Source organism: Muntiacus reevesi, chromosome 9 (assembly GCF_963930625.1).
Source record: "Muntiacus reevesi chromosome 9, mMunRee1.1, whole genome shotgun sequence".
Classification (NCBI taxonomy): Eukaryota; Metazoa; Chordata; class Mammalia; order Artiodactyla; family Cervidae; genus Muntiacus; species Muntiacus reevesi.
In genome coordinates, this window is record NC_089257.1 from 40,886,221 (window position 1) to 40,898,205 (window position 11,985).

Here is an 11,985-nt window from a genome sequence, read left to right on the forward strand (position 1 = left end):
TCAGCCTTTCCTCTTCCCCCTCAGTACTCTGAGCATGGCCTCCCTGATGGGCTTGGACTTGACACTGTAGATGATGGGGTTCAGCACAGGGGGAACCACCAGGTACACGTAGGCGACAAGGGCGTGTACTATGGGGGGAAGGTGTCTCCCAAAACGGTGGATCATGGACACACCTATGACTGGGATGAAGAAAACCAGAACAGCCAAAATATGAGAAACACAAGTGTTGAGGGCCCGGATACGCTCCCTGGGAGAGGCCAGGCTCATCACTGTATGAAGAATAAGAGTATAGGATAGTACAATAAGCAAGGAGTCTATTCCCATCGTGGACAGAACCACATACAGCCCGTAAATGATATTGACAGTAATGTCAGCACAGGCTCGTTTCATGACATCTGCATGGAAACAGAATGAGTGGGACAGGAGGATCTTGCCAGGACAATAGTTCAGTCTCTTTAGTAAGAAGGGCAATGGAAAGAGGGACACAGTAGCGCGAGCCACAATGGCCAGCCCAATCCTGATGATGACGCTGTTTGTGAGGACAGAGGCATAGCGCAGGGGGTTGGAGATGGCCACAAAGCGATCAAACGACATGGCCAGGAGCACCGAGGACTCCACCACGGAGAAGAAGTGGAGGAAGAACATCTGGGCCAGACAGGCATTGAAGCCGATGAGCCGGTGGTCAAACCAGAGCACAGCCAGCGTGGTGGGCATTGTGGACAAGGTGAGGCCCACGTCGGTGAGGGCCAGCATGGACAGGAAGTAGTACATGGGCTGGTGCAGGCTGGGGGTCCTCCTCACAGCCGAGAGGATCAGGCAGTTCCCAGTGAGGGCTGCAGTGTACATGGAGGAGAAGGGGATGGAGATCCAGCCATGAACAGCCCCCAGGCCTGGGATGCCAATCATCAGGAAAGCAGGTGGCTGGAAGAAGGAGATGTTGGCAAAGGACCAGGAAGGGAACATCCTTAGGGGCCAGATGAGGTCTCCAGATATTTGTGACTTTTTCAATCTAGACAGACACAAAGACAGTGACCCGACACCTGTCAATAGGCAGATAATTATGCTGTGTAGGCATTTTCACTACTTATTTTCCATTTCTCAGCTTTAACTTTATATTATTAACTGTTCTAGGAATGTACATACATTAGCCACTGTGTCATCAAAACAGATGAGGCATGTAGGAGATAGTGTAAATTTTCTATGGTTACCACAAAATAAATGACTGAAATGGATTTAGTTTTTACTAAACGTAAATTTTATACAATTTATACACTTTCATCCAATGTTTTCTTTAAATAAATTGATGTGTGTTGGCACTCTTTAATATGTACAGCACATTCAAAATGCTCATAATCATTGTCCTCCTCCTCCCTGTGTCCTGGTTGTTATTCTTATCCCATTGAGAATGAATTTTGTTATATTTTAAATGATGTTATATTCCAGTGATTAAGCCTTTCCCTCAGGGGATCTTTCCAATCCAGGGATTGAACTCAGGTCTCCCGCATTGCAGGTGATTTCTTTACCAGCTGGCTAAAAGGGAAGCCCAAGAATACTGGAGTGGGTGGCCTATTCCTTCTCCAGGAGATCTTCCCTAGGAATTGAACAGGGGTCTCCTGCATTGCAGGTGGATTCTTTACCAACTGAGCCATCAGGGAAGCCCAATTTCACATAGTTATCACATGTTCTCTCATAATTACTTTGCTTATAGAGAAGTGAAATATTTTATCTAAAGTGAAAAGAGAAATTCTGAAGTCCAACAAAGGAAGAGAAAACTGCAGCGTTTTCCTGAACTATTAGAACTTGAGATTTTCTTGTGTTTGGAGTGTCTGAGTACAAATCCTAGGACATTGTCTTCTAATCAAGATCCAGTAATGATAAATACCTAGGCTGAAAACTATATTAAGTACTAAGAAACTTTGGTAAATGAAGAGACACTTGGTTCTCACCAGGACCCTGAGAACATTTAGGAGTTTGGGGTCCAGCTCTGCCTTGCCCGGAAAATATCTGTCTGGGTCATTGGGTGCCCTTGCAATACAGGCTACAAGTTGCTAAACAGAAATCATTAGCTTACTGCATTCGTTGAACATTTGCCGTAGTGTTTAGAATACCAGCTAAACCTTTTGTTCGGCCTCTTAGCACACTCACCTGGAAGACTTGATTTGTCCTTGAATGGACTCCCTGTAATCTCTGATCATTGACCTCAGCCCTAGCTGGGAGGGCCACAGCTGCAGGAGGACGAGAAATAAGTTTCTCTTCTCCAAGTTAGAATTTCCACAGAAGCCAACTGAAGACATAAATCGGAGACATAAATTTAGGTTCTTTAAGGGTTCAGGGGAATCTGTCCTAGTAGTGTCACAAAGTTTTAGCATCTGATCTTGAGCTGGTGGTTCACCAGTAAAGAATCCACCTGCAATGCAGGGGACATGTGCAAGAGACACGCGTTCGATCCCTGGGTTGGGAAGATCCCCTGGAGAAGGAAATGGCAACCTACTCCTGTATTCTTTCCTGGAATATCCCATGGGCAGAAGAGCTTGGTGGTCTACAATCCATGGGGTTGCAAAAGAGTTAAACATGACTGAGTGACTCAACAACAACAAAACAATGCCGAGCAAATTAACTTCCTAATTTAACAATTATTGAAGCTCTTGTGTTCTAGATATTAGATCCCCAACATTCTTGTTTGTGAATAATATCTCTCAAAGAAATCTCAAAGAAAAAGACATAAAGTAAGTGTTACTGTATCTTTTTAACAAATAATAAAAATTGTAGAGACTTTGCTGGTGATTCAGTGGTTAAGACTTTACCATCCACAGAGGGTACAGATGCTATCCCTTCTTGGAAGCAAAAATCCCTCGTGCTTCATGGCTAGATAAGCAATACATAAAACAGAAACAATGTTGCAACAAATTTAATAAAGACTTTAAAAATTGTACACACCAAAAAAAAAAAAAAAAAAGGAAAAAAAATACATTAAACTGGAAGGAAGAGGCTTAGAGAGTTTGTATAGGCTGTGCCAGGAAAGAGACCAAATTCAAATTCAAGTCTATTTGGGTTACATGCTTTCAACAGTCTTAAACCTCCTGTATTGGCCGTGGGCTGTACTAGATACTGGAGGTTTGTTAAGTGTGGGGCTGGCAGGATCAAATTATCAAGAAGAGATTGTTCTCTTCTGATGTTCCATGTTAATAAGACTGAAGTTGCTGCAAATGAAGCCCCTTCCTGTTTCTCCAAAAATCTTAATTCTCACTGTCACCTTGGGTGTCCTTCTTATAAAGCCATTTGCCTTTTATTGTGTTAATTATCTCCTTGCTCCTGCATTTCTTTTCATTAATCCAAGATATAGTTCTTCAGCTCTCATTCCATCTTACTGTTCTGATTTTGATGATTTCATAAATTTCTATCCTCTTTTTTTCAGGGATAATCAGTTAATGAACAAGAAAATGAATAATTGAATGAAAATACCTTAATTTCATTTTCTGGTTCTCCTTATCTTAGCATCTTAACATATCATACATATCATACCCTTAACATAGCACCTCATAGGTCCATATGTTCACAACTTAAACTATATACTTTGTATAAAGATCAGTGGTTTCTTCAGTTAATATTTATTATTATCCAATTTTATTTGGATTTGCTTAGGATCAACCCAGGAGATACTCTTTGTCTTTGGCAGCATAAATCAAAATAGAATGTGTCAGCTCTCCATTTAATTTGAAGGAATCTGAGGATTAATTTTATCTGGGATGAATGTCACAGTTCTCTTTCTTTCACCCTGCCTTAATTGACCTATTATTGAATTATTCTCAAATCCCTTATCTTAGAGCTTGACTTTTTCCATAGTTGATATGTAGGTCCCAGGCAACTGTAGGCATTTGTGTTATCTATTACTCTTGGCTGTGGTATCAGGATCCAAATGGTAGCTTAAGTTAAACATTATAAGAAGTTCAGAGCTTAAGGGGTTAAAATTATAGTATACCACCTAAGGCATATTGCCAAAAATTATGTACAACCAAGCTGATTTCCCCTTTATATCCAGATAATGACCTTTCCACCTTTCTTTTGTTAATATATATTACAGTGTTACGAGGGGTCCAATATTGATGCTTTTGAACTGTGATGCTGGAAAAGACACTTGAGAGTCCCTTGAACAGCAAGGTGATCCAACCAGTCCATCCTAAAGGAAATCAGTCCCAACTATTCATTGGAAGGACTGATGCTGAAGCTGGAACTCCAATACTTTGGCCACCTGATGCAAAGAACTGACTTATTTGAAGAGACCCTGAGAATCCCATGGACAGAGGAGCCTGGTAGGCTACAGTCCACGGGGCTGCAAAAAGTCGGACAAGACTGAGTGACTTCACTTCATTTCTTCTGATGCTGGGAAAGATTGAAGGCAGGAGGAGAAGGGGACGCCAGAGGATGAGATGGTTGGATGGCGTCAATGGACATGAATTTGAGTAAACTCCAGGAGTTGGTGATGGACAGGGAAGCCTGGTGTGCTGCAGTCCATGGGGTCACAAATAGTCGAACACAACTGAGTGACTGAACTGAACTGAACTGAACACTGAGAAAGACTTTTTGTGTTGAAAGAAAGGAAAGGCTTTTTTTCTTCCTATTCTTTTACTAAAATGCCTATTTTAGTAGCCAAGTTGGATTAATATGTTTCTTGCTTCCTATGAAGCTCAGAATTTTGTAATAAATCACTTTAACCTGGAATCAGATCAGGTTTGGTCTTCTCTTATTATCTCCAGGACACTAAAGGGTCAAAGATAATTTTAAATTATAGCTCTCCCCTGAGGAATTCCATCCTTTCCACTTTAGCACTCTAGGATTGTGTTATCTTCTGACTCCATGTGTCTTGGAAAGTCAAACAGCTGAGAAACAAAAGGCTGAATCCAACATACACTCTTTACGTGACTTCAAAGCCAAGTTGTTTCTTTTTTTACAAAAGAAAAAAAGAAAGAAATCTTGTAATTATGTGACATGATGAAGGTGCTATCTAATACTATGTTGTAGTTATTTCACAATATTTTTTTTACTTGAAAATCATTTAATTTCATATTGATGTTCCTTTCTTGTATTGAATTAAAATAAAAGTAAACTTGATACAAAATAAGCCCTCTTATCAAATGCAACTATTTTTAGGTTAAAAAATATTTGTTGAAACACAGAATCTGAAAAAATAAACATATCTACTTTTCATATTTAAAAAAAGGCACTCATTCTAATATGTGGTTGTTTTTGGAATGAATTTAGTCGGATCAGTATTTTAGTTCAACGCCTCTCAAACTGTGAAGAAGAACTAGTTTGCTTTTTGACTTTCCAATCTGTCTCATATTGAGTCTTCTGTAAAGTACAAAAAGTGAGTTACTGGAAAATAAAATGTAAAGACAAAAGAAACAAGTTCCAACTTTTTGTATTATTAGACGAAATGACATAAAACTTTTCTATTTTGTCTCTTTCACAATATTTAAGCCAAGTTCTTTCCTGAAAGGCTCTACTTACTCAGAAAAATGAAAAGGACAATCTCATAGTGAGAGTGTAGAAACCAAGCAAACATGCAGATCACCCACAGGATGCTCTCTGGAGTGGGATTTTTAAGATTCCCTTACATTGATGACTTTCTTAGAGAAATAAAAAGGTATTAATCTGCTTGGACACAGAATCTGGGTTTCTGCATAATTATCTGAATTAGACAATATCTGTGCTTCAGGAAAGTAGCCTTTTTACTTTCTCTCTCTTAGTTGGTGATGCAGATCTAGCATTCATGAAGGTCTGGAATCCTTTTCTTCCTGCTTCTGGCATCTACTCATCCTCCATCCCTCTGGTTCCTCGACATGACAGCAGCTGTCAGAGAATTTCAGACTCACTGACTAGGTCCCCACCCTACTTAATAGTGTAAAAAGAGTTCTAACCCAAGTTACTCACCCCGCCTGTCATTGCAGCCTTCTCTATTGCCCGTCATTCTGAACAGCCCAGAAAAATTCTGCAACTTAGATGCTACTTTATACCACTGACTGGGTGCCTTAGTGAGTTGCTGCTCCCCAGGGACATCCTGGCCACAGACCACAGAGGATAGTCTCTGCCTAGTCTTCCCTGGGAAACGGATAATGTGCAAAACATGTGTTTGGTTGGAAAGTTGTGGATCTGAGCAACTTTGAAACTATGGAACACAATGGCGTTTTACAAAATCACAGGAAAAACCGACACAAAAGTGGATCTGCTTAACCTGCAAGGACAACCCTAGGGACCAAAGACAGAGTGGAGAAAAGCAGACACACCTCTGTGGAGGAGAGTGCTAGGATCATCATCTTTTCTAGGTTCATCGATTCTACTACACTTGCAGGAAATTCTACTGGCACTTCAACTTTTTTTCACTGTGCGTTCCAATGATACCTGACCTATTATCTGGAGTTACACAGAACACTTCCTGGTCCCTCCAAGTGAGCAATACGGACACTCAGGTGAGTTGTGTTTATTTCTCTCCACTCTCTTCTTGGTTCCTAGGGTTGTCCTTGCAGGTTAAGCAGACTCACTTTTGTGTCTGTTTTTCCTGTGATTTTGTGAGAGCCCCATCATGTTCCATAGCAACTATGGATCAAGTAACCTGGGAGGACAGATGAGGAATAAATGGCCTCAGGCACAGAGAGATGACTGGGGGTAGACATGGGAGCTCATCCATATCTCTGGACTTGTGTTTTAGAGATGCGGCAGGCCTTCCTACCCAGGACACTGTCCTTGCCGTCTTGTTCCATCCCCAGGGGCTTCCTCTACTTCTAATAGAGTGAAAACAATACTGAAAGCATGAAGAGGCCCCAGAGCCAACATGCAGAAGGATCTGTGTGTGTGTGTGTGTGTGCGCGTGCATGCACACATAATAGCTTTATTGAGGTATAACTGATGTACAAAAAACTGAATTCCTTTAATGTATAAAATTTGATTCATTTGGACATATCTATACATCCATAAAATCATTCATCACAATCAAGGTGACAGGCATATCCATCACCTCCAAATATTTCCTTGTTGCAGATTGCAGTATTCTCTTCTTTTTAAAGGGTAGTAATATTCTACTTTATGTGTATAGCACATTTTCTTTATCCATTCATCTGTTGATGAATATTTGGGTTGTTTTACTATCTTGGCTATTGTGAATAATGCTGAAATGAATATGGTAGTTCTAGATATGTAAGGAATGTATATGAGCATAACAAAGAACATGTATGACAAGCCCATAATTAACCTTATACTTAAGAGTGAAAAATTGAAAGATTTTTCTCAGAAACAAGGATCAGGAACAAGGGAAGGATACTTACTTTTTCTACTTTTATTCAACATAGTACTAAAAGTCCTGGCCAAAGCAATGAGATAAGAAAATGAAACAAAGTGATTCAAATTGGAAAAGAAGTAAAATTTTCTCTGTTTGCTGACAATATGATCTTATGTCCGTGGAGCCCTCAAATTCCTTAAAAAGCTATTAGAACAAATTCAGTAAAGTGCAGGATACAAAAAATACAGAAAAATCAGTTTTTTTTTTTTGTAACACTAAAAATGAACTATCCAAAATGGAAATTTTGAAAATAATTCCTTTTACAGTAGCATCAAAGAAAATAAAATGCTTAGGAATAAGCTTAACCAAGGAGGTGAAATACCGGTACACTAAAAACTGTTAATAACTGAAGAAAGAATTAAAGAGGACACAAAAGAATAAAATTACATTGCATATTCATGGATGGGAAGACTCATTATTGTCAAAGTGTGCCTATTATCCCCAGTGATCTGCAAAGGCAATTAAATTTATATAAAAATCTCAATGATATTTTTTGCAGAAGTGGCAACAATCTTAAACTTCATATGGAATCATAAAAGACCCACAAAGGTCAAAGCAATCTTAAGCTAGAAGAACAGACCTGGAAGCATCATATATGTTCTGATTTCAAAATGTATTACAAATCTAAAGCAATTCAAAACAGTATGGTACTGGTATAAAAAACAGAGATCCAAACCCACTCATATAGAGTCAACTGATTCTTAAGGTGGATCCCAAAAATAGACTGTAGGGAAAGGACCAATCTCTTTGACAAGTGTCATTGGGAAAACTCGATGCCCACATGCAAAAGAGTAAAATTGGACCTGATCTCACATCACATGCAAAAATTAACTGAAAATAGATGAACATTGAGCCTAATACCTGGAAGTATAAAACACCCAAAAGAAAACTTAGGGAAAAGCTTCATGTAATTGAACTTGGCAATTACTTATTGAGTATGAAACTAAAATCCCAAGCAACAAAAGCAAAATCAGACACGTGGGGATACATCAAACTAAAAAGTTGATGCATGGAAAAGGAGAAACAATCAACAGAGTGAAAAGAAAATCTATGGAAAGAAAAAAATATTTGCAAACCACATACCTGATAAAGGACTGATATAAAATATACATAAGAGACTCCTGTCACTCAAAGCAAGAAAGAAAGAAAGAAAGAAAGAAAGAAAGAAATAGCCTGATTAAAAAATGGGCAAAGGAATTGAACAGACACATCTCCAAAGATACACCAATAGGGATATGAAAAGGTTCTCAACCTGGTTAATTATTAGAAAAAAACAAATCAAAACCAAAATGAGCTATCACCTCACAACTATCATTAAAAAAAAAGACAACAAGCATTGGTGAGTATGTGGAGCAATTGAAACCCTGCACATTGTTGGTGATAATGTACTCTCCTGGAGCCAGTATGAAAAAGTGTATGGGGGTTCCTTAAAAAATTAAATATGGATCTGCTGTATCATCTAGCAGTATGACTTCTGAATATATAGCCCCCAAGTTGATATCAGGATCTAAAATATATAGCATCTTAAGAGAACATTTATGTTTTCAAACATCAGCCTCTAAATCCTGCTTAAATTTACTGACTCCCTGATTTTCTGTCAATGCAGCTGCTAGTGAAGAAAATGCCTACAAGAGTGGCCTCTTTGGGATGACTTTAGAATGAAAGTATTTCTATCCCAGGCACATGGAATTTTAAGAGGTGAGGCAGAGAAAGTGATGTGTAACTAAACAAGATGCTCTAGTATCATGATCTCAGGCTAGAGGAAGGTCATTCTTGAGCAAGGAGCTACCCCTTTGGAGCAAGGGATGTCCGTTGGATCCATAGTTGTGAAGAGCTGTAACTGCAGCTTTCCTTGCCTCCAACACACATATTATGCTGAGGCACATCTGACCACTCACTTCCCACAAGCAAGCAGAGAACTCCATACTTGTTTTTCCCTTCTTTTCCATTCTTCTCTGCTTGCCTGGGGCTTCTCCAAGGGCTCAGTGGGTAAAGAATCTGGCAGTGCCAGAGTCACAGGAGATGTAGGTTCGATTCCTGGGTCAGGAAGATCCCCTGGAGGAGGACATGGCAACCCATTCCAGTATTCTTGCCTGGGAAATCCCATGGACAGAGGAACCTGGTGGGCTACAGTCTATGGGGTCACAAAGAGGGGGACACAACTGAGCGACTGAGCACTACTTGCCTACCTTTTCTGCCTGACAAGCTCTTACTCACTTTTCAGCCTCCTTCTTCCCTGACTCTTTCTCTTTTTCTCCTGTCAAAGCAGTAAGCCCTCTTCCAGGTTTCTACAGCTCTTTGTGTGGACCTCCCACAGTCTTCTTACACTTACTGTAATTGTGCATTTAGAAACTTCTGTTCTTCAGTGGAGGGAAGAGACTATGCATGATTTATCTGATGTTATCTCATAGCAACCACAGACTTGCACAAGTAAATTCTGAATAAAAAAGCTGAGGTTAATGAGTGCAGTAAAGAATCAGGACTGAGTCTGAGGATATGCATTGGTTTGTCATTCTCTTGGTAATATCTCTGGGTCAGGGCTCAGAAAAATGGGATTTCCGGACATACATTAAGACCGTCTGGCTGTGTTTTCCCTGAGACTCTGAGGTTATCTCTTGATTTCATCAGCCTTTCCTCTTCCCCCTCAGTACTCTGAGCATGGCCTCCCTGATGGGCTTGGACTTGACACTGTAGATGATGGGGTTCAGCACAGGGGGTACCACCAGGTACACGTAGGCGACAAGGGCGTGTACTATGGGGGGAAGATGTCTCCCAAAACGGTGGATCATGGACACACCTATGACTGGGATGAAGAAAACCAGAACAGCTAAAATATGGGAAACACAAGTGTTGAGGGCCCGGATGCGCTCCCTGGAAGAGGCCAGGCTCATCACTGTATGAAGAATAAGAGTATAGGATAGTACTATAAGCAAGGAATCTATTCCCACTGTGGACAGAACCACATACAGCCCGTAAATGATATTGACAGTAATGTCAGCACAGGCTCGTTTCATGACATCTGCATGGAAACAGAATGAGTGGGACAGGAGGATCTTGCCAGGACAAAAGTTCAGTCTCTTTAGTAAGAAGGGCAATGGGAAGAGGGACACAGTGGCGCGAGCCACAATGGCCAGCCCAATCCTGATGATGACACTGTTTGTGAGGACAGAGGCATAGCGCAGGGGGTTGGAGATGGCCACAAAGCGATCAAACGACATGGCCAGGAGCACCGAGGACTCCACCACGGAGAAGAAATGGAGGAAGAACATCTGGGCCAGACAGGCATTGAAGCCGATGAGCCGGTGGTCAAACCAGAGCACAGCCAGCGTGGTGGGCATTGTGGACAAGGTGAGGCCCACGTCGGTGAGGGACAGCATGGACAGGAAGTAGTACATGGGCTGGTGCAGGCTGGGGGTCCTTCTCACAGCCGAGAGGATCAGGCAGTTCCCAGTGAGGGCTGCAGTGTACATGGAGGAGAAGGGGATAGAGATCCAGCCATGAACAGCCCCCAGGCCTGGGATGCCAATCATCAGGAAAGCAGGTGGCTGGAAGAAGGAGATGTTGGCAAAGGACCAGGAAGAGAGCATCTGTAGTTTACAGATCAGGTCTCCAGCAAGATGGGACCTTTTCAATCTGCACAGAAGAATAAGACAAGATAAAAATATGGGAATAAAAGCAGTTCTGATATTAGGTAACATGAGTTCACACACAATAGCATATATGAAATGTGAAGGAGATTGAAAATATATTCCATCCGAAAGCAAGCAAGAGATAATATAATTTAAATATATTGATATATTTAAATATTGACTATCTAAATATATTGATATATAATATATTTAACTATAATTTAAATACTTTTGTAGTATCAGTTTTGAAATGATATACTGTGAAATACTGATCTCTTCACTTATTGAAGAAAGTGGTACTTTCTTTAAAAATACGTGAGATGATCATAAACAGTCCAGTTTAAAAAGCCCTAGTTTAAACAAAAAGCAACGGCCTCATGGAAATAAATTGCAAATATACTGTGGAAACTTAAAGGGTTGTTGACCTGGGCTTACTCTCATTGTTTTCCTGGGATTTTCCTTTAAATCTGAATACAGCAAGTATAAACAAGTAGATAAGCAAACAAAAACTCTTTAAAGGTAGGTCAATAAAAGAATGTAAGAGGAACAGTTGCACAAGTATCTTTTAGCAGAGTAGATAATTCCACCAGAAGTATGTCTGAGAGCTACAAGGGGCTTTAATCTGAACCCTGGGGTCTACAGTTATGTCACACCTAGTGAACATCATCAAGTCACGCTAAAGGTAGGATTGACATTCTTTTTTTTTTATTCCTTTATTTCTTAGGTGGGTGACAAGTATTGTTTCTCTGGAGCAGAAGATTGTGCATATTTTGGTAGAAACTTTTTAAAGAAAACATAATGAAGTTGCTGACAGTGTCAGTTCTGGAGCCTTCCATCCAATCTCTCTCAGACATTGTGAGCAAATATCAAAACCTGACGGATTCACTCCATTCAAAGTCAAGTAACAAGCAGAGAAGTTCCATCATAGAGCTTTTGCAGACCCATTTTGTAAAAATTAAAAGGGTTAAACAACTTCAGTTCAGTTCAGTTCAGTTCAGTTGCTCAGTCGTGGCCAACTCTTTG

At 40.3% G+C, this 11,985-nt stretch overlaps 2 protein-coding genes across 2 annotated transcripts; both read right to left on the reverse strand.

The window, feature by feature from the left end:
* LOC136174746 (olfactory receptor 51I2-like) lies at positions 1-963 on the reverse strand. Its single transcript, XM_065944931.1, has one exon. It carries the CDS (start codon positions 961-963, stop codon positions 1-3), a length of 963 nt encoding a protein of 320 aa, XP_065801003.1.
* Positions 964-9,957: 8,994 nt separating this feature from the next.
* On the reverse strand, positions 9,958-10,920 carry LOC136174672 (olfactory receptor 51I2-like). The gene has a single exon (XM_065944846.1). It carries the CDS (start codon positions 10,918-10,920, stop codon positions 9,958-9,960), a length of 963 nt encoding a protein of 320 aa, XP_065800918.1.
* Between the last annotated feature and the right edge of the window lie 1,065 nt (positions 10,921-11,985).

What these genes read in the sequence shown, in the direction of transcription:
- LOC136174672 (XM_065944846.1), bottom strand. Translation starts at nt 10,920, where the DNA reads ATGCTCTCTTCCTGGTCCTTTGCCAACATCTCCTTCTTCCAGCCACCT.
- LOC136174746 (XM_065944931.1), bottom strand. Translation starts at nt 963, where the DNA reads ATGTTCCCTTCCTGGTCCTTTGCCAACATCTCCTTCTTCCAGCCACCT.